Source organism: Montipora foliosa, chromosome 4 (assembly GCF_036669935.1).
Source record: "Montipora foliosa isolate CH-2021 chromosome 4, ASM3666993v2, whole genome shotgun sequence".
Lineage (NCBI taxonomy): Eukaryota > Metazoa > Cnidaria > Anthozoa > Scleractinia > Acroporidae > Montipora > Montipora foliosa.
In genome coordinates this window covers 29586026-29609131 of record NC_090872.1, presented here as the reverse complement: position 1 = coordinate 29609131, position 23106 = coordinate 29586026, and the positions used below count along the sequence as shown (strand labels likewise).

General features: G+C 40.1%; 1 protein-coding gene and 1 pseudogene across 1 annotated transcript; both read left to right on the top strand.

Annotated features, from left to right (window-relative positions):
- Positions 1-2126: 2126 nt before the first annotated feature.
- LOC137999158 (hsc70-interacting protein-like) lies at positions 2127-21867 on the top strand. The gene is made up of 13 exons (XM_068844998.1): positions 2127-2311; positions 5114-5213; positions 5748-5802; positions 5972-6042; positions 6819-6885; positions 8476-8557; positions 9981-10091; positions 10534-10636; positions 17917-17996; positions 18474-18510; positions 18867-19032; positions 19701-19762; positions 21176-21867. The coding sequence occupies exons 1-13, from the start codon at positions 2190-2192 to the stop codon at positions 21389-21391; spliced, it is 1272 nt and encodes a 423-aa protein (XP_068701099.1). The 5' UTR covers positions 2127-2189; the 3' UTR covers positions 21392-21867.
- On the top strand, positions 13488-16674 carry LOC137999157 (zinc finger protein 862-like; annotated as a pseudogene).
- Positions 21868-23106: the final 1239 nt, after the last annotated feature.

The following is a 23106-nucleotide window of genomic DNA, read 5'->3' as shown; positions in this document are numbered from 1 at the left end:
GTAACCCAGTAATAATGGTGTGGTAAACAACATTCCTGCGTAGTGCATTTTCCTGAGAACGTTTTTGATTGGATGCAGTTAGAGATTTGGCAGCTGCCTTATGTATGCAAATTAATTAGGGGGCCCTTTCACGCGCGTTCTCCCTTTCCCTTCTCCTTCCCCTTCGAACGCCTGCTACGCAGGCTAGTGCTCACCATCCCGTGTCTCTTTTTGATCTCCAGTGCGGCGAAATCTGGAAGGCGACGTTCGTAGTTGTTACCTTAACATTTTATTTCAATAAATAAAGTGAATTTCTTTTGTCTTTTACTTTTCTTTTCTGAACTCCTTTCATCCATGGCTTCAGTAACAACTACGCTCCCACGCCACCAAGGGACAAGGAGGAGTCTCAATGTTAATCATTAAAACAAGCCGTTCAAAAAAGGAGTGACGCCAGTGGTACGAAGTTTGTTGTCACAACAATATCCGAAAAAATCAATTTTTCAGTTTAAAGTATGTAATATAACATTCAACTTTTTTAGCTGAAATAAAGCAACTGGATATTATCGACCTTTTTTGTTCTTATTCCGGTTCCGGTTCCGGCTCTGCATCCTTTTCCGTTTCCGGATCTGGTTCCGGATTCCTGCTTTTCCAGACGCACATTTTTGCAGCGGTTTAGTATTTACAGTCAATTTCGATATTTTCCCGTTACTCCTAGTATTTGAATTCAAAGTTGTTGTAACTACCATATTTTATCACATTCAACATCCATCTGCTATAAATGTATACATATAAACAATCCAATGTAAACTCTCATTGTACCAGAAGAAGGCGGGTTTGGCTAGCCAAATCAAAAATAGTACAGCACTAAAATCAAATCTATGTTGTATCGGCTCTTGCTCAAAATATTAAGCTTCTCAACTTGTACTGAATTACGCCGATAAGATCAAGCCACTGATCCAGAGTACACCGACAGGAACATTGTTCATGGCTGATTGTTTCAAAGCTGTGTAATTTTAGCCTTTGCTCAACTTTCAATGTGTTCCGGATTCCGCATTCCGGATTCCACATTCCAAATAATTCCAACTTTAGGCAAACCCGCGTCCGGATGACCAAACATTTCTTTGAAAATTTAAATGGCTGCATCTCTATCACATGAAATGAGCCCGATTAAATACCAAACTTGGGAATTTTGTAAATCTCGGTGTGCTCTTTCTGACTTTGTGCATCAATAGTTGCTAAACCCATAATTTACAGACTCGTACCTAATCCCCTTCGGCTTGAAATCAAGCATTGCCAGTCGGGGGCTCGGGGCCCACTCGCTCCAAAACCATCGTACCCGCGAGTATTTAATCCTGGGATAAAATATCCCGCCAGCTACGAAGGCTACAATTAATACTAATAAGTGAACAGAACCCGTCATTTTAGTATTCAGATTTGAAGTGGCGGGGTTTCGAGCCGTAAAGCCCTCCCCCTTCCCCTCCCCCTCAAAATAGAGGGAAAGAAAGAACTATTTTAATTTAAAATCGGAAAAGAAAATGTTGCATCATCACTTCAATTAAAAAAAGGGTTGTCCTAAAAGCCGGAATCCGGAATCCGGAATCGGGAATCACAGGTCATTGTTTTACCAATACAAAGAGTAAAAACTATAAAACATTCATAAAAGCTAACCTTACGCCTAAAAACGTTTGTTTAGGCCTAATTAGGCCTGAGGTTAGCTTTTATGAATGTTTTATAGTTTTTACTCTTTGTATGTGTAAAACAATGACCTTTGATTCCGGATTCCGGATTCCGGCTTTTAGGACAACCCAAAAAACATCGCATGTTAAAAGATGCCCATAAATGAAGTTAGACTCCATGAACAATTCTGCTTCAGCTTTCTTCCATTTTGATCAATCTTTCGAAGCATCATCAACGTCTTCATTTCCGGCAGTGTCAACAGAGCGTTTTTCTCGTGATTATTTTTTTTTTCTCGAGAAAGCAAGCCACAATAAATTTTGATGCTATCTCTGTTGAGGAGAGATGTACGTTTTCGTTGGTGACTCGGGAACTCCAGAAGGAAAATATATACGGGTCGAGTTACGGGTTGGCCTTAAACGGGTCTTCCTACGGGACGTCGTGTTCAGCGAAGCCTGGGACTCTTTTCAATTACAAAGGCTCTTGGGTCAACTCTTCAGAGGTGTGTGTTTGTTGGGGGATACTGAGGAAGTAATATGGCTTCAAAAATGGACAATTTCCAAATCTCTTTGCTCAAACAGTTCGTCGATTTGTGTAAACAAAAGCCGGATCTACTTCATAGTCCACAGCTAAAGTTTTTCAAAGATTGGTTGGAAAAGTAAGGATTGGTTTAATAATGATTACACTGCAAACGTTTTAATTATTGCACGTGCATTTCAAAGATGTACATGACAACACATCACCCCAGAGCTAACGTTTATTGAATTTTACACATGTTCAACTTTGTGTTTTTCCTTCGTCTGAAATGTTGCTCTTTCTCAGCTAGATGTTAAAACATATTGTCTTAACCATGTGTCGATTCGGGTAGTTTCGAATTCAAAATTGGCATATTCTCGGAATCTCGCAGATACTCATGAGATTAAATTGTGATTTCACAGTGTGTACTTTTGCCACTCGTGCGATGCGTTTGTTCCCTGCATCAACCATAGCTATATTTTCTTCTGAGTTTTATTTGCAAGTGGTGTCAATTTTTTTCTTTCGGTATCGTCTTGTTGTAAGCCGGGTTTAGCCTAAGTTTCTGTTTCAGCATAAAGAGGAACTGGCTTGTGCTACCTTGATCGGAACGTCTTAGTTCCACGGGAATGAAAGTTGTTGATGGGCAAGAGTTTTTGAACATTCATTTAATTATTTGTCATAATGTATAGTATACAGTTTTTTTATTGGTTGAAGACTATTGTTTTGTGGAACAATACATAAACCCAAGGGTATTGAATATATAAATGGCTAATTTGTATTTACGGAATGAAGAAAAATGGATTTTATTTCTCTCTCCCTCTCGTTCTCTCTCCCTTTCTATATATCTCTCTCTTCATCCACATCGCTTACTTTTGGTCCCAACTTTCCTCTTTTTTTCTTCGTGTCATTATATTCCAGATCCCACTGGGCTTTTTTCTGCCATTTTTTTGTCACTCGCACCTTACCTTGAACTTTATAAACCTCTATAAACCACTGTAAACCACTAAAAACCACTATAAACCTCTGGATTACTTGTCCTGTTCTAGACCACTGAGTTAACATTTTACATAACAGTGATAAGTAATTATATATTATACAGGTGCCATGCCATGCACCTACGATACTTAGGTTACAGGTCAGAGATCACTGTTTTACTACTCTTGAAACAACCCCATACTTTAGAAGACTTAGTGTGCCTGCTTCCTGCTTCGATACATACCTATAGGTCAAATTTCATATATAATATTCACAGAATTACCTGGAAAGTGTTGCCTTGTAATGTCAAATGGCAATATTGATTGGTTGGTGGAAGTATTCATCAAGGTGTCGATCACTTTTAAGTGGTTTTTTGAGGGGAAGATACTGTTCTTTTGTAAGTCTTTTATCTTTGCTGTGCAAATGGTCATTGTGCCCCTTGTCTCAGTATACAACAAGTTCAGTGGTTGAGATAATATGGAGCTTACGCAAGAACAATGACAACAGCTATGAGAACACCACAAAACAATAGCTCTATTGAGCAAAAACAAAAGCTTGCACACCCTGCACTTGTGTTTTTCATTTTGGTATATCCCTTTGCCGTCCTTGTCCTGACAATGACGTGAATTGACCAAATTTCAGGTTTTGTAGAGGATGTGAGAGCATTACAAATCTTTTTAAATTTTCTCCCCAAACAGCCACACAATTCATGCCAATTTTATTCCTGCAATGTTGATACACACTTTCCATTCCAAACGAGTTGGGGTTATAACGAAGTTATTACAATAACAGGAAATAATATTTTGGACAACACTCTTGTTGGCGGCGGCGTTGTCAGAAGGAGACGCCTTGTATTTGACAGCTTCTAAACAATGAACTATGCCAGATGCTGTGACAATGCTATTAAGTTAACTACATGGTCAAGCTTCTTGGCCAGCTAATGAATCAAATCACTTTCCCATTGTGTCACGACATTTTATAGGTACAGGAGAAGGTGAGCTTGCAAATATTTTTGATTGACATGTACAGTGTAATGTGTATTACTGTATGACATGTGCATCATAAAAACATCACGAAAAAAAGGACGAGAATGTGGATGTTCTGTCAAACAAAATAACAGATTGAGACTCTTTTCCAAGTACGATAGTTTGTGCAGTTTCCTTGCTATCCTTAGCTTTCTTCATGATTCATTCATTCATTATTAGTCACTAGTTCAGAATTACTTCCATTTTTCTTTTCACGAGTACCCTCGCAGCAGTCTTGACTTGCCAGTTGCAACTTTTAGCTATTATTATCATTATTATTATTATTATTATTATTATTATTATTATTATTATTATTATTATTATCGTTATTATTATTATTGCAATTGTTATTGTTATTACTATTAAAAAACTCAGAGCCTTAGTGCGGTTTTCAAATGAGTATCGTAAAACCAAATCCAAAGTAATTACTTTGGCCAATTAAAAAGGACGGAGACAATCCAGTAAACCAATCAAAACTCAAAGAAAATACACGTATCTGACACAAAGAGCAGGAAAATGTGCATGTGCGAGCCATGATTGGTTTTGGTTTCACTTCTGATTGGTTGAAAAAGTGGTGTGAGAACTGTGAAGTATTGCAAAACCAAAGCAATTCGCTAATTACTTTCGACACTCAATTGAAAACTGCTTTATTAACTGTATATGTAGTTACTACTACATGCAGCTGCTTGGTGTCGCGCTTATTTACATTTTATTTTGTCGCGAGATGTTTTTGTGGTTTGTACAGAACTCTATGATTTCAAATTGATTGATGGATATTGATTATTATTTGTATAAAGTTTCAGATGAGCCATCTACATGTAAATTAATTTTTTAGTCCTGCAATAAACGTTTTCAAGTCGACGTTGAATGGTAAATCTGCAAGTTTATAACACTCATAAGTTTTACAGGGCAGATAGGAATTTCCTTCTTCCTTGTTTTTTAAGCCTAGGTGCTAATATTCCACCTCCACCTGAAAAGCCACAGGATCCTGAACCTGAAAAAGCCGAAGAGCCTGAACCAGCAGAAAACAATGAACCCAAAGAGGTATAAATGGACTTTTAATGATCACATGTAAACCAACCTTGAATCTTTGTCATTGTTAAAGGGACACTGTCACAGACGGGCATGCACCCGCCAGGTTTTTGAATCAAAACTTGAAACATGCAGAATTTTAAACACTCAGCACACAAACAGTGATTCAATCTCCTCAAAAATCAAAGCAGAGCAGTCCAAATACCAATGCAGCGTCTACAACGAAGAGAAACTTTTTATCATGAATTCATGAGAAATTCGACGTATGGTGTAATCAAAGTTGCAGTCGTTTTGCTATCAACAAGAATTGAAGTCCGCATTTGTGGCTCATTTGTAGCTAGTCGCTTAGATGCCAGAGACCACCACATCATCGTTTGTTGATAAGCGTTTACGTATCTTTGCTCTGAAATGTGGCTATAGTTTTTAGTTTTAAGCCCTTTGAATAAATGAATGAAATGTTATGACACTTGACGTCATACAAACTCTTAAAGACTGCAGCTGTTTAATGTCGCATGTGACATATCCCCCTTATTTGTTATTGGCTAGGAAGCCGAGGAGGCACCAAAGCCAATGGATGAAGAGAGTGAAGAGAGTGATGTTGGTAGGTAACTGATTAACAGTGCATGAACTGAGCAGTGTTATTTTATACTGCACCAAGAATTATTGTGATGGTACAATAACTGTTGACCATATTGGTATCCAACTTTAGCCCCTTAACTGCATAACTTTCTGGATTTGTGGATCTCATTTTCATAAATAAATCTTTACAGAGATTGACAGAGAAGGATGCATCGAACCAGATACTGATGATCCTCAACAGATGGGAGACTCCAGTATAGAAGTAAATATTTTGTTTTTAAAGATTCATTTTTGAATTGTATTGTGAATTTATGGAGTCGGCTAATAAGTTACCATTAAACTCATCGCCAATGGATGAGCTTGGAGATGGTGCCTGCCAAAGTGGGTGGTGATTCCGGGGCGAGCAACGAGCCTTGAGCCACAGGCCATGAGCAGAGCACACAGGCCTCCACGGCAACTCTGCGAGCGGCCGCCACCCACCAGGCACCGTCACACTGATCGAGTCAGTGGAGATACTTACCAAATCCACCAATGAGGAAGGGGAGGGAAGGGGGAAGAAGCGGAACAACTGAACGCTTTTGCTTGAAACAAACAGCACCTCACACAGCAGAAAAACCAGCACGTGCGATTCGAGAAAACCCCGTATGTCACCTCAATGCGCATGATTCCCTGACCACCGCTGACCAGCATTGGCTCGATTTTAACTTACGGTAGCCTAAATTACATTTAGCCACATGTAAATACTCACATTGTTTCATTTTCTGTGTGTAATTAAATTGGAATAAGTAAATAATTCATTCATTCATTTCTTCAAAAATTCTTCATTTATAATTATCTTTTTATTCACCAGCTCTTTGTACATGTATTCAAATGAATTATTGGCATAATTATCACTGCATTTTTTTTTCAGTGCATGAAGTTAATAAATAATGTAATTAGATCATTAAAACTGGTCATGGCTGGGAAAAAATATCACTGAGCTTCTGCAACATTGTCCTGAAAGGTCGACCTTTGTTGATGTTATTTTTCCATTGAAAGGTCACAGATGAGATGAGAGATGAGGCAAACCAAAAGAGAATGGAAGCCATGAGTGCAATGAATCAAGGTTGATATTAACTTGCATTTAATTTTTTTAGGACTTCAGACCTTGGATTGTTGAAATACTTTTATACTTGCAATTATTATTATTATTATTATTATTAATGTTTTTATTATTATTATTATTATTATTATTATTATTATTATTATTATTGTTATTATTATTATTATTATTAATGTATTACTCACAACAAGATTACCTTCATGTGATGGCCCTCTCAGTAAAACTCTCAGCTTTATAACTTTTTACTGACTTAATAATTACTTATCACTTCTGTGATAAGTGCTCTACTATTTGGGGAGACTACAAATCAATTAAAATCAGAACAAATCAAATCAAATGTTGGTTTTTGAGGAGAGGGGAAAACAGAGTACCCATGAAAAAAACCCCTTGAAGCAGAGTAGTGGACCAACAAACTAAACCCACAATCCAGGAATCAGTCCTGGGCCACAATAGACTTGTAAATAGTTATTAATTTTTCATTATTTCTATTTAGTATTGTAAGAGCGCCGAGGCGTAGCGAGGCGCTCCAAAAACTGTAATTATTATTATTATTATTATTATAGTGGAAGGCGAGTGCTCTCACCCCTGCACAAGCCCTGCTCTCTATTAGTACACGTATTTGCCTTAAATCTTGTATTAAGCTACTATATTATATTAGTTCATTTGTTTCTGGGATCATATTCTTTTTTTCTTAGGTTGCTTCTAATATTATCATTAATAATAAAATTTTATTATTATTCAAAAATGGAGACAGCACCATGTGGAAGGGGGCAATTAAGAACCATTCATGAAATACCTTATGGAACAAACATCTAGGATTTTGGAGAAGTCTTCAAGTACAGGGCTTTTCAGTTTTTCAAATGACAGTTGTAAATGGTCCTGTTGCTCCAAACCATGTGAAAGTTCAAGTCTCAAGGAGGACTGAAGGACTTTCAAAAAGATGGTTTCTCATAAGAGGGTCCCTTAGAATATTCAGTTATAGAAAAGGACCCTTCCTTGGCCACTTTGAAATAAACCTTGAAAAGCTTTCAAACTTACTGAGGATCAAAATTTAATAGGGTATCTCATCAACAGCATGCTTACCGACTATTAGACACATGTATGCGCTTAAAGCTTTCCCTTTAAGCTCATCAGAAAGACGAGCTTGCTTTAAGGGCCAGAGAGAGTTGTGCTTGCATGTCCGCACACAAAGCGGTGACAGACATGCTTCACCTACAGCACTTTCACTTCCTGGCAGTTGTCACACTGATGAATAAGTCAGTGGAATGCTTACCAGTCCATAATTACACTGTACCTATGCGAGGGGTTGTGGGAGCAAAACAATAAGTGTACACATTAAATCCTCCTTGAGTAGCAGTGTTGACTATGGGAGCCGCTGCACAACCAAAAGGGAGCTGCCACAGTCCTAGCGTGCAACACCTCTGGCCAGCAATGCCTTACATTCAATTTCGCCTAAATTTTATTTGGCCATATTATTTTCTTTTTTTCAGTAAGGAGTTAAGGGCTATGATAAAGACTCATATATTTGTAAACAAAAAAAAATAGCATTTTACCAGAGAAATAAAAAATTCTCTTAATGTTTGTTTCTACAAGGCAACCTTGAAGAGGCCATCAAGTTATTCACTGAAGCCATTTTGAAACACCCTTCGGCCAGTATATATGCCAAACGAGCAAGGTGAGTGATTTGGTTCTCAATTGTAGTTGCCACCATAAATGCAAAGTTGTTTTCAATGAAAATTATGTACCTTGCAGTCAGAAGCTCTAGCACAAGGACAGTTAACACAATGTACTGTAGACACAATGATGTTTGAATGTGTACAGTACGTGTTCCAGATACTGTATGAGATGGGCGTGAAGACCGTTATCCAATCTGGAAACTAGAAGTGTGTACAGTGTACTTGTAGATTTGACAAAATAACAATAACATAGTTAAAATTAATGTGTGATGTAGTTCGGAATATGTGTATACAAGTAAGGGCCTGATGATGTTATCTTTAGCTTCTTAATCACTTTATTTTCCCCCTGGCCATGCTCTTGTTAAACTTCCTTCCAAATCCAACTGTATTTATTTCACGAGTGGGAAATAGTGTAATGCTCCAAGCTCCAAATCCACTATTCTTCAGTTAGTAAAGCCTTGTCCAGAGTCATTGCTCTACATGTTCTCGTCAAGAAAGGTTAATGGTTTACTGTTTCACTTTGACACCTGCTCTACCTTTTCTGTCCCTACACACAACTGACTGTACATGTATGTGCAGTAAACATGATTGCTGTAGGTGTACTGCAGGTAAAATAATAATATTGTAACTTGATTCTACCTTCAGATTAACTCTTATGTCCAGGGTTGGAGGTATTGAGATGCACATGGATTTTGAATACGCATCACAAAGTGTCGCCTTACTCTTGTCCTTACATGTACATGCATTTGCTCTGATATACAGGAGATACTGTAAATGTTACAACGTGTCCCCCCAATTGAAAGCTCTTTTCCTCGTGTAAAGATAACTAGAAATACAAACATTTCTGTCGCTTATTTGTAGCACTATTGTTGTCATAAGCTTGTAGTTATTGCTAATGTTTGAACTTAAAGAGGCTATGTCACGCAAAATAATTAATAATTTCATGACACCCAAAATGCCAAAAAAGTGTAATGAAACATTGCAGTGACAATAAAATCGTTGAACAACCTAAGAGAAATGCAGCAGAAGGAAAGAGCATCATGGATGGACACAAGTGAACAAGATTGAAATGGATTGCATTTGGGTAATCTAGAAAAAAGTCTGCTGACATTTTTAAGTTTATGGCAAATCGCACGGATAAAGGCCATTTTTGCTCAGAATCATCTCTTTGTGATGTAACGATAATTTTATCAGCAAAAGAATTGCACATTACCATTTTCAAGTTTTAAACTCTGGATACATGTAAACTGAAGATTTCCCTTGAACACCCTAAAACAACACGACATAGCCCCTTTAACAGGACCGTTCATGACAGTTAGCAAAATTGAAGGTACATCTCTAGTTGCAATATTATTGTGGACATAAGTGTAACCCTTGAAATAATAATCAGTTTTCCTGAGTTTTTTTTTTTTTTTTTTTTAGCTGTTTTATTCGCATGGAGAAGCCCAATGCAGCAATGAGGGACTGCGACGAGGCAATCAAGATCAATCCTGACTCTGCGCAGCCTTACAAGTGGAGAGGCCGAGCACACAGGTTGATACTTGCTATGTTACTTCATTCTTATCGTAATTACTGTCTGTTAAATGTAAAGACATGTAATTATTGGTAAATTGGTGTCAATTATTGTGATGCGGTTACAGAAAAACCTTATAACTTATTCACAATAAAATTTTCTTTCATGGGTGAAGACTGTCCACTCAGAAGCAGAGAATGGCTTTTCTTTGTGTCTGATTGGGTAGTAAATGTATTATGCATATGAAAAAGTTTGAATTGATGCAAAACTTAATGGGCACACTCTTGGGTCCATGTTGTAATCCAGTCATGAAAATATTCAGATGTCGGCTGAGGTGCATATTTGACTTCCAGCTGCATTGACAACTTACATGTGCAGTTAGAAACACTGTCCTGCCCTCAGTCTCAAATCTTGTATGAACCTTCTCGCCAAATGTCTAGGTATTTTTTATTTCTTTTCCAGACTGTTAGGGCATTGGCTGGAGGCTCTAAAGGACCTTTCCATGGCCTGTAAACTTGACTATGACGATCAAGCTAATGAATGGCTCAAGGAAGTGACTCCAAAGGTACGTGACTGTGTTGTTACTGTTAAATGTCAACAAATGTGACCTTTGGTACACTTGAAAGAAACAAAGGGCTGTCACTTAGAGTACGGCCTTAGAAAATGAGGTCAGTAAATTTGTAAATCATGCAGCGAAAACAAAATTAATTTCAAAATTTAGCCGGCAGTGTTTAGTAAATAAACCCCTTTAGGCGGCTAATTGTCGGCTGATGATGTCTGTCGCGGAAAGATTTGAATATTTCCCCTAGAAGCGAAGCTTCGAGGGCAGATGTAAATTTTTACGTCAATCCCCCGGGGGGGGGGGGGGGCACTTTAGGAATTTCTGGGTGGGGATGTGCCGCTGGGACCCTGGAACCCTTAGCCCATACCAGAGCTTGTTCAGCTGAATTTTGCTACCCTATACTAGAGTAAACTCCCACCGATTACCGTCTAAATTCCGATTCTTGACAGTTAATAATATCCAGAGGTGTTTCATGATAGCCATTTATTGACACTGTTGAGGCTGAGTTACTGTAGGTAAACTTAAACTTTGCCGATTTGATTTTTTTATATTCTTGAGTGGGAATTTCTGATTTCTTCAACCGACTGGTCAATTTCGTGAAAAATGATACCCTATGCTAGACCGAAAGGCTATGATTTATATACTCTATCCTAGAGTAAACTGCTTGAAAACCATACCCTTCACAGCGGCACATACCTATATAGTCCATATATGGCAGTACGTCCCCCGGCGTCAATCTCAAAGCCAAGAACATTATCAGCCGACAGACCAGCTATAGTAACTGCAGACCATCTGCCATTTTGAAACTGCACCTCTGAAGAGGCTGGATACGCGGATTCGCAGTGGAAAATACCACCGCTCCCCAAGTAATCTTTTAAGTATACGCGGATACGGAGTGGAAAAGACCACCCCTCCTCTACTAATGTCCTAAGTATATTCTAAAGTGGATACACTTCAGAGTCAGGGAGGCTAAGCGGTTATCAACCGTACCTCTCACCTCTGCGACCCTTACCCCTGGCCCCTGGTTCAACCCTGGCCTCGAGGATCGTATGTGGGCTGAGTTTCAATCGATCTCAATCTGACTGCAAGGATTTTTCTTCCGGTACTCCGGTTTTCCTCCCTCATCAAAATCGGCTCTCAGTTAATAAGATCCGGGCGGATACCCTCGAAAGGGATAACCTCTGGTATCTCCCCCTTTCATTGTATTAAAGTGAATAAAGTTTCGTTTCTTTCTCACACGGATACTCGGATACGAAGTGGAAAAGACCACCACATTTCCCCTAGAAATGTCCTAAGTATATTCTGAAGTGGATACGCAGATACGCAGTGGAAAAAAAAAACGCCCCTCCTCTCGTAATGTTTAAGTATATTCTGAAGTTTATACGCGGATATACAGTGGAAAATACCATCCATGCCCTAGCTTCGCTCAAGCCTCACCACTGCCTCGCCCCTTATATATCATTCTGTTTGGCTCGAGCATCGGGCTTTACGAACGAGCAATATACATAAATCATTCCTTTCTGTTCGACCATCGCTCTTGTTTGGATCCAGAAGTACATTATTCATGAATCTCCCTCAGTCGATAATGGCGCTTTACGATACATCATTGTTCTCACTCGATCATTGCGCTTAAAGAACGAGAAATGCATGTACATCAAGGAGATTGAACGCGCTTTAATGTACATCATTTTTTTCACTCGATCATCGCGCTTTAAGAACGAGAAATACATATCCATTAAGGAAATTGATCGCGCTTTAAGATACATCATTGATTTCACTCGATCATGGCGCTTTAAGAACGAGATTTATAGCGCTTTAATATACATCTTTTTTTTTTCACTCGAACATCGCGCTTTATTAGTTGACATCATTCTGTTTCGCTCGAGCATCGTGCTTAGAAATACTGGAAACCAGGAAAACGACCGCGTATTCGCGTATCCCCTCTCAACCTCGTATTCAACCTTTTCAGGGGTACGGTTTCAATGTGGCAGGGTATTCTGTAGTTAAGCCTATAACAGGGCTCGAAAAAACCCCGACCGGTCGTCCGGGACAAGTAGATTTTCCTTTCGGGCAAGTAACTTTCACTCCTTCCTTGCCCAACGGGCAAGGACCCAGGCAAGCCGTTCACTGACTAAATTTTTGATAACGATTTTGAGAAGAAAAGGTATTAATAAGCTTTAGGCCCAAGGGTAATCAACTGTTTAGATGAAGTTTGACGAAAATTACAATTTATAGCGTTGTTTTGTTGATTGCGTGATGCGCGCTCTCGGCTTGGAAGTGGTTGCCTAGCACGTGATCAAAATCTTCCCTGATCAAATTTCTTTCCAGGATAAAAATAGCCGCCGCGTTGGGAACGAAAACCGCCGTGTTTATTTCTTAATTCTAGTAATTTTCTGCGAGAATATTTCGGTTTCTCTGTACAAAACTTAACTCAACAGCGATATATTAATTAAAACTGTAGAAATTGTACGCGAAAACTGAGAAGTCGCATATTTCTACCGCGAAAACGAAGCCAGCTTTTTTGATACTAAGAGCCAGGTAAATCTCTGTTCTCAGCGAAACATGCAAGTTGGGCGCCTCTGCACTAAATAAAAAGTGTTATATTATTAAAAAGAAATGGATAAGTAAGTCACTAAAATACTTTCAGAGTTCCTGGAAGATGACTTACAATAGTGTTTCTTTCAAACGAAGACGTTTTCCCTCGATTGAAACTATTTTCATTCACAAAAGTGAAAAAATGTGCTCTCGCCGGCTTTTCAAGATATTCTGCATGTGTCAAAACTGAGGTGGGAAAGCGATTTGTTATTAATTTCTCGCGCTTCCCTTGACCGTGATTTTGTAGAGCTACAGAAAATGCAGTTTAACGTTAATGGAGTCGAACACGATCTTCGTCTAATTGAACGAATTGAGTCGAGGCTTTATAATGTTGAAGACACCCAGCGTGTAATACTAGAACTAGGAAATAAGTACACGAACGAACAACGACAACTGCGCAAACTTTGTTTCTTCAACTGGGAGGCACTGGCGAAAGATGCTGTGGGACAAAATTTAATTCCTGATGACATCTTTGTATCACGTTCGAAAATTGGGAAAGTTGAATTTGACGCCATAAAAACATCGGGTGATGGTAACTGCCTCTATCGCTCTGCTTCCCTGATACTGGTTGGGAACGAAGATCTCCATTTGTTGTTAAGGCTTCTTACTGCAATCGAGCTGTTTTTACACGCATCTTACTACGCTAGGCATCCAAAATTTCTCTCTGGTATGAAATCACCCTCTGCTGATGTTCCAGAAGATATCATGTTTACACTGTGCCTCTCTGACACTGGAATGAAGATGTGGGAAAGCACAAAATGCAGAGAAGATGCTATTAAAAGGGAAGCAGCAACAGGCTGTAGAGTATCCAAGTGGAGTGTTATGGTACACCTGATGGCACTTACAAACGTGATAGGAAGAACAATTTTGTCAGCATTTCCCAAAGATTGCTCAAAAACAAGGCCATTTTTCCATGACGAAATCATCCCCCGGGAATGTTCTTTCCATGCCGATCCAGCAGTTATGCTTTGGTCAAGGGAAGGGAGCCCTAACACTCACCCAGCGGGTTGGTATCAGCCTAATCACTTTATTCCTCTTGTCGAACGCCGATCATGCTCAGCCACTTCAAAAGCGAGTACATCATCATCAGATAACAAGAAACATCACAAGGATGAACTGAAGAAAAAGCCCAAAAGAAACATTAGTGATTTTTTCTGTGGCTCAGTGCGTAAAAAGCCTTGTCAAGAACCAATGGGAAGTTCAACAGAACCCAAGTTTGGAAATTGTGACGAACAGTCCTTTGTAAAAAGCAACCTCTCAACAGCCACACCCAGCAAAAGCCAACCCCTGAATGGTGACCCGTCTAAAAGCCTACCTGAAAGAACTCTTCCGAAAGAAGAAAATACAGAAAGAACCACAGAAAAGAATTCCGAAAAAAAGAGGAAAAGAGAGTTCAAAGGGCATTGGAAGGAAACGTATCCCTGGCTTGAACATGATGCTTCTAATGATGTTATGTATTGCATGGTTTGCCGAAAATATCCAAAACTGGCAGACATTACAAGCCCCCTTTACAGAGGTACTGGTGGCATTGGCAAGTACAGACTTGAAACTCTGAAGTCCCACAATGGATCAGCAAACCACCTCAAGTGTGTCAACAGAAGTCAAATGGATCAAGGAAAAGCTGATGAGCCACTCCCCAAACTATTTAAAGCTGCTTTCAGTAAACGTGATCAAGAAACGGAAGCCAGATTGCACAAGCTGTTTAATACTGCCTTCTATATTGCCAATGAGAACTTAGCCTTCAGCAAGTTCAAAGGACTTTGCGATTTGCAGGAAAAGAATGGTCTTGATTTTGGAACCCAGTACAAGAACGATAAGGCATGCAGGGACTTTGTGGAAAGCATAGCAGCTGTCGAGAAGGAGCGATCCCAGGAGGAAATTGAAAATGCTAGATTCTTGTGTGTTTTGGCAGATGGCTCGACTGACAAGAGTATTACCGAGCAGGAGTCGGTTTATGTTCGCTGTACAGGATCCAACGGGCGTCCCTCCACTCACTTTGCAGACCTTGTTCCTGTTACATCTGCTGATGCCCCTGGGGTTACTACTGCTATTCAGAAAGGTCTTCAAACTTTAAGTATAGATGAAACTGTCTTGAAGAAAAAATTGGCCTGCTGTAACTTTGATGGAGCTAGTGTTATGATGGGGAAGAAAAGTGGTGTTGCAAAACAGCTTCAAGATATAGCCCAGCATCCAGTTTGCATCATACACTGTGTAGCACACAATCTGGAGTTGGCTGTGCTAGATGCAATAAAGCAAACGCCCTATTTGGCCATATTTGAAGAAACTGTAAAGTCAGTATTTAAATTCTACTTCTACTCTCCAAAACGTCGCCGTGAAGTTAATGAAATTGCAGCTATTCTCGACCAAGATCATGTTTACTACAGTGGATTACAGAAGACAAGGTGGGTAGCCAGCCGGTTTAGGGCCATTAACGCTTTAGAAAGGCACTTCTTGACAACCGTCACACATCTGCAACATAAATCACAGACCAAGGGAGATGACGGAGCAAAGGCCAAAGGAATTCTTCAGAATCTGCAGAGCGAGAAGTTTGTGAAATTCCTGTACTTTCTGCTTGACGTAATGAAAGTGTTGTCAGACTTAAGCAAGTCCTTCCAGAGAGACGAGTTCTGTATAACCGATCTCCTTGTGCACCTGGAGGCAGGTATTTCTCAGCTGGATGTTTTGAAGCTTCAAAGGGGTCCTAAGTATCAAGCTTTTGAGAAGAGGTACAATGGGCAAACTGGGGTACTCAAGAGTGGAGTCAAAAACAACCACGAATTGAAGCTGTCAAAACCAGGCACTACGGTGGAGGATGGCTTTCCTTCTTTTATCGCAGAAGTGATAGCCTACATCAACCAGCGGTTCTCAAGCCTTCGTGAAGAGCCGTACAGTTACTTCACAGTCTTTGATCCTAAGGAGATGCCTCAAGATCAAGCAGACCTTGCTACCTATGGCAATAAAGAAGTCCGTTCTCTGGTAGATTACTTTCACCATTTCTTCTCAGATGATGAGAAGCAAAGGATCATCGAGCAATGGCCCATTCTACGTCAACGACTTGCAAGGCAGAAGATGCACAAGACCCTAGATGTCTTCTCCAATATACTAATGTCACCACCCGATGATGTTAAAGATTGCCTTGTTCTGATTGATCTTCTTATCACTCTGTCACCGAGCACAGCAAAGTGTGAGCGTGGATTCTCGACCATGAATCAGTTGAAGAATTCAATGCGCACATTGATGAATCAAGATACCTTGACGGCCTTACTGAGAGTCCGATCTTCAAATCTCAATGTGACCAACTTTTGTCCTACTCCCGCAATTCAACGCTGGATGAGTGGAGCAAAAACCAAGAGACACGTAGACCTTTAAACTCTCTTAACCATCATTAGCATGCAAAGTGACTATGACTATATGAAATTGTTATTAGTGTAACAGCTCACATAATGACTTCATTGTGCCATAATACATATGCTCTTGTTCAAAAGATTGTATACTTGTTGAGTTTTTTACTTTGTTTAATTTATAACTGTAAGCCGATTCAAAGTAGGCCTTTTCGTAAAACGCCAAGGGTCTTCAAGGTTATAGAGAATTATTGAACAAAAGCATAAGGGTGTCAAGGCGTATGAAAGCAGTCAATCAAAAAAGCTCCGAGACATTGTATTGGGAAAGATGATAATCGTGATAGAGTATCTAACAATGAAGGACACACACTACTTCAATGTGATTATAACAGTGTTTATCCATGTTAATTATTACAAACCGTACAACTTCATAAAAAGCGGAATGACGAGGTTAAAAGTTGTGGGAGTATTACAATAGTTGTAATGGTGTAAGCATGAAAGTGATCAGCACTAAGAGGATGGTTTTATTACATTAAAATCAATTCTTGGGTTCATGAATTATTAATGAGTTTGAAAACTTGGGCAAGCGGGGAAGTGCCCCGGGCAAGCAAAACTTAGGGGTTACTTGCCCAACGGGCAAGGTGGAATTCAAATATTTTTCGAGCCCTGTATAACCCTTCCATTAATTTTCATATCGCGCAAAATCCGAGTTCGACTTTTCTGCACTTTCCGGAACAGTATTTGCGACCAGCTTTTTGATGACACTATCCCAAGACTCTACAACAAAACGAGTTTGCTTTTGTGTAAACGCTAGTTCTCAGGCCATCGTAGCTTGATTAAGAAAATAACACAAACAGCGGTGATAAACATTGTATTCCAAAATGAGTTGGAATACAATGTTTATCGCCGCTGTTTGTGTTATCATCTTAATCGAGTTTGCTTTTCTTCCATGTAAAAACAATGAAGGTGAAAAGTTGAAACTGTTGTGCTAGTTTTTTCCGCTTTCTTTGTATCTTTTCGAAAAAAAAATTGAAGGACAAATATCGACGTAGACGGGGATCGGTGCGTGATATCCGTCTATGATTTACACCACGTAATGTAAAGTAGCCAGTGAAATCACACGAAAATTAATGGTTGAGGTTACAATGTATATCCGATAACTTGGCTTGTCACAGAAAAGCGCATTATCTAGGAGATGTAATAAACTATCTACCTCGTTTTTCTCCATAATAATATTTGGATCCGGCATTTAGTGTTTCCACTTGGGCTCTTACGTAGGTTAAGACAGAGAAAACAAGTTTTGTACGAGATGCTTTATAATAATGCTTTTGGTGATTTGACTGTTAGGCTCACCTCCTCACGGAGCACCAGAGGAAATATGAACGAAAACGAGAAGATAAAGAAGAAAGGGATCGAATGGAGAAAATGTAAGGGAATTTCCCTTTTTTCTATCTTTGGCCAAGGATGAGGGCAGAGAGGTTTTTTTTTCCAATTTTTTATTGGTCTAAGTCTCAGTAAATAAATAAACAAATCATACATAGACCAAAAGGAAAGGTGCAAACGAGCCCTACAGCTGTAAAGTCCCATGAAGAGTGGACTTAAGAAGAGAGGAGGGTTTACTGTACAAAGAAGCTCAGTCATCAGCCCAGTCGAAAGTGGCTAGAAGAGGGCATCTGAAAACAATGTTCAGTGTGTCAATTGTGCTGCATGAAATCCAATAAAGGAAGAGAAAGATCCGTCCGAATATCACGATCGTACACTTCATATTCCACCACAAATTCCGACATTGCAGTTCTAGCAGTGCGGAGAGAACTTTTCAGTTGCAATCCAATTCTAGGTGGATAGCGCAAATGTGTTCATGTTATACCGCTTTCCTTGATTGTTCTTTCTCCTCATTTTTCCAGCAAAAAAGCTAGAGAAGCACAAGAAAAAGCAAGAAAGGTGATTTATTGGGTGCACTCTACTTTAAACAGTAATTTATGGTGCGACTGGCCGGCGTCTCGAAGTTTAGTGATATCCGGTTGATTCGTACCCAAATTACCTACCGCTCGACTACTGTCTTGCTTTTAGCCGGTTTATACTTGCAAGAAATAAATTGTCGAACAAAGGGTACTTTCCACGATGTACAGTTGCCTTAGATGTATGTGTACCTGGAGATTTGGAACGTTTGCGAACAGAATTAGAGACATCTGCGTAGGGCGATATGACTTATGGACGAAGTGACCCGTTTCCGACTTTCACATTGTAGATCAACACAAAGCACAAAGGTTTTAATTATCGTTGTTTTTTTGTTACAGGAAGAAGAAGAGAGAAAAAAGCAACAGGAAGAAATGCCCGGAGGATTCCCAGGAGGATTCCCAGGAGGATTCCCCGGAGGATTCCCCGGAGGTGCAGGTGGATTCCCTGGGGGCGCAGGTGGATTCCCTGGGGGTGCAGGCGGTTTTCCCGGAGGAGCTCCTGGAGGTTTGCGATAATTTTGGTCGGTGTATAACTTTCCCTTTCAGGTTATTTACGTGTGGCACCGTTTTGAAGTGTGATTACATTGGCCAATCAGAAAGGCTGGAACATTCTGATACAAATGAACCAATCCGAACACGTGTACAGCTTTAGCTTGAACTGAAGGCGGGAAAACACCCGTAACCTCCATAACCATGCAAGGCTCCTCATTGTTCAGGCCCCAGTTTTTCAAACGATGAATAGCGCTATCCGCCGGATAATCACTATCCTGTGGATAAGTAATAGCGAAACGAATTGCGCTGTCCAAAGGATGCATGGTGATTTAAAGTGTAGAAGAGTGGAATGACCAATGCCAACAAATTCCAGTTAGTGATCAGAGCGGGGCTTGGATCTGGCGCAAGCGCATGGAAATACAACGTCGTTACCGCTGGACCACACTGCTGCCTTTTCTGCTCACTAATTTTTAAAAAACCCTAGAAAGAAGAAAATTTTTAAGCTTTCATGATAAATGGCAGCTGCTCTTTTCCGTTTACCACAAACGCAAATGGTAATGGTGTTGCATTCGACAATGAATTCAAAGTCCTTTTTGGATTAATTTTTACCCTGCCTTGCTTGAAGAGGCTTTTAGTATCTGGTTTTCAGACGGTCACCTTAACTGGGAACGTTTTCACTAGGTGGCGCGGGACCAGACTTCAACGAACTCCTGAGGGATCCAGAGCTGTTAGCAGCATTTCAGGTCAGATTTTGTTACAGCATATTCGGTTATTGCAGTTGTCGTAAGCTGAATCATCATGAAGAGAGTGGAAACAAACACATGCTCACATCACGGAGATCATTTCTATTTTTTGTTATGATAAACATTATGGTGTTTTTTGTTTAAACTCGTGAATGCGTGAAGCGCAATGAACGAGTTACAGCTGTTTGTGAGAGCGAGGTCACTCCATAGATCCCTCTTGTGTTGGTTTGTCCAAATTGGACTGGGTTATATGAGTTATAGGAAAAAGCGAGGAAGTCGTATTCATAAGTTTCGAGACAAGAATTGGCATGCAAGAAAAGTCACCATAGGAAATATTCTTTTGGTTCTGCCTGTTCCCCTATTAATTATTGAGCCAACTTCCAATCAATATTAGCAGTCACGAGTTGAACCCAAAGACGAGTGACTGTTCCCATATCCCAAGGACTGATCTCGTATTAGCCTATGTAAGGGTTAGGGTTGGCTGGAAACGACGATAAGTTTCTCGTTCTATGCAAACGCGGTCGCAAATATATCGGAGTTCAACGCTCCTAGCTCCTGTCGTTACGTGCTCAGCCAAAATCAAGGTGCGCGGCGTGTAGACTGTTTATTGCCTGTCAAGCCCGGTTTACACTACAGACATTTTTTGGCACGGCTCGGGTGAAATTGGAACGGGTCCCAGAAAGAAAGGTTCGGCTCGGATAAAATTTGCAGTGTAAACAACCTGTCAGTACCAAATTTCATCCGTGCCGAACCAAAAATGGTGTAGTGTAAACAAAGTTTGCCGAGCTCTTTTTAGGCACCCGTGCCAATTTCACACGAGCCGTGCCGAAAATTTTCTGTAGTGTAAACCGGGCTTCAGTGTGTCTTAATACAACGACGCATGGACAATTAGCTGTGAATTCTGTTGTACTTGATGGTTGTCGCAATCTTAGACAAAGAATTGCCCTGGAAACTGCCAAATCGGAAGAATAAGGAACTTACGATCCGTGTCGTCATCTCAATCCTTTCTCGATTTTTTTCAACACATTACCCTTTTAAAACGTAAAATTATTAAACGTTAAGCAAGAATAGAATTACTGTGAAGTTCTTAATAGTTCTATCCATTATGAACGGTTATAGGGTACGGATGGAAAATAAAAAGTTGTTTTCCTTGGAAGGCACAGATTTTTTTAGTATTTCACGTTGTTTTGCGGAGGACGGGAAAAAACTGTTTCATAATTGAAAACTCTCTTACAAAGCTTACAGAGTCATAGTTTTTGTCTAGGGCTATATACCATTAGCCTTGAAACGTTCTGTCGCCTTCGCCACATTGCATTTATAGAAGCTTCCCAATGTGTATTGTCCGGGAAGAGGGACTCGAGTGACAGCCATGAATGCCCAGGATTAAAAGGCAATATTCTCTTTTATTTTTAGGACCCGGAGGTGATGGCAGCTTTCCAAGATGTCAGCCAAAACCCGGAAAACATTTCAAAATACGAAAACAATCCCAAAGTCAAACGCGTCATCGATAAACTGTCTACGAAGTTTGGATCCGGGGCCGGTTCCGGCCCACCGCCCGGCAGTGGTAGCGGATTCCCAGGAGGAATGCCAGGGGGTATGCCGTTCGGCAACATGTTCGGCGGCCAGTAAAATGGTTTTCGCATTACGAATTCGTAGCCAAAAGCAGACACTCGTACAAATCTCCCTTTCTTAACTGGATTGGATTGTGAACTTTCGGAATGCGCGTGGTGTGAAGTAAACATTTCAAATTAATGCGACACTGAACAGATCTCAAAATTTCCAGAAGAAAATCACTCCAGACTTTCCTCAAGCTTGTGAATGCGTTTTCACCTAAAAGAGGTGTCACGTGCATCCACTTTTTAAAGTGTGGGGTGACACTCGTTTGGTTCTTTTCATGCGTTGCGTGACAACACTACAAGCGGCTCTTGATGATTCTAGTTGAACTACCCGGGGTTGAACTGAAATCTCGTTGCCTTTTAGAGACGAGGTGCTCACATCCCAAACGTAGATATGCAATGTATTTTAACGGCCGTGGCTAGGATACTAAATAGTAGATGAACTGTTGATGTTGAAGCAAATAAATAGGCTGAACCTGTTGTGTTTGGCATTTGTCTATTGTGTTTGCTCGATTTATAAGACGTAAGTATCTGTAATGCAAGAGCTTTAAATCTGCGAGTTAAAGGACGATCCCTGGGAACCGCCGCTCTCCTATTCAGTTCTTTCTGTAGTAGTGGAACCGATCACTCCCAATCTATTCTCTGTTTTTTTCCAGAGGCGTCGTGCATAGCACGTATTTTTCATGCAGTTTGTCTCGCAAAGTAATAGCGAGAGAAGTCGCTAGAAATCACTGTACAGATCTTGCAACTGCGAAAACCTTTGCGGGACGAAGAACCCGTTGTAAAAAGTAAAATGAAGTTCTGAGTGTTACAACTTGATTTCAACAAACTCGCAGTGTGAAAACCACTTCCGTTAATGGTGCACCACTGTTGCCCTTGGCAACCACTTGTTGTCCTTTGAAGCCTTGGCAATGATGAAGCCAAGATGGTTTACGCTCTTGGCTTTCAAGGTCAAATTACCGCGGCCATTGCAGCATGTAACACTTCACTGTGTTTAGTGAATGGCGCGAGAAAGAACATAGTAATCTTTGCGTCCAAAATGGTACTCCATTAGGTGTTTAGTTGACGGACCGAAAAAGAGCAGGTAAGGTGATTCCCTTGTTTTGCACCGCGCATCTCATACTGCGCATAACATTGCGACTTCGGAGATGGCGGCTTTTCACCCCGGCCATCTGAGGAGAGGTAATAAAGGCCGCTTTTTGCTGTTCAAGAGCTTTTAAGAGCAATCATGATAACTCCTAACGGTTAAGAAGGTGTTGTCTTGGGACTCGCCCCAGTCCTTTCGCGGAAAATGATCACTTTGAAGCTGAAATTGCCCCTTTGCCACCCATTACCATAGTGTTGCGAAGAAATGAGCACGGTGACCCCCCATTTTTAATGGTTTTATTTACTCGTAATAGGTACATGGTTAAGGAGAAGAAAAGTTGGATAGTAGAAGTTGTAGTATTTACATATAAATGATGTGAAACTACATTTGGAGCCCGACACTGAGTGCAAGGTGATGACTGTAGCGGTCCAATTTGCTTACATTTCTTTGCATGATTGAGCAATTTGTAATCACTTTACTTAAATATTACAGCCCGGACAAACAAGTAGGTTCAAGTTCTCAGTAACTCTCAGTAGCTTTTGCTACATGACAACAGTTTTTCAGGTTGATCTATTGTAGTTTCGAAAGCTTCTCGCGTAATTCGGTAAAAAAACACTTAGAATAAAGGGCATACTGCGTGA

Excerpts from the sequence above, each read along its gene's own strand:
- LOC137999158 (XM_068844998.1), top strand. The coding sequence starts at position 2,190 with ATGGCTTCAAAAATGGACAATTTCCAAATCTCTTTGCTCAAACAGTTC. Across the intron at positions 6,886-8,475 it reads CATGAGTGCAATGAATCAAG|GCAACCTTGAAGAGGCCATC; the intron begins GTTGATATTAAC and ends TGTTTCTACAAG. Across the intron at positions 18,511-18,866 it reads CACAAGAAAAAGCAAGAAAG|GAAGAAGAAGAGAGAAAAAA; the intron begins GTGATTTATTGG and ends TTTTTGTTACAG.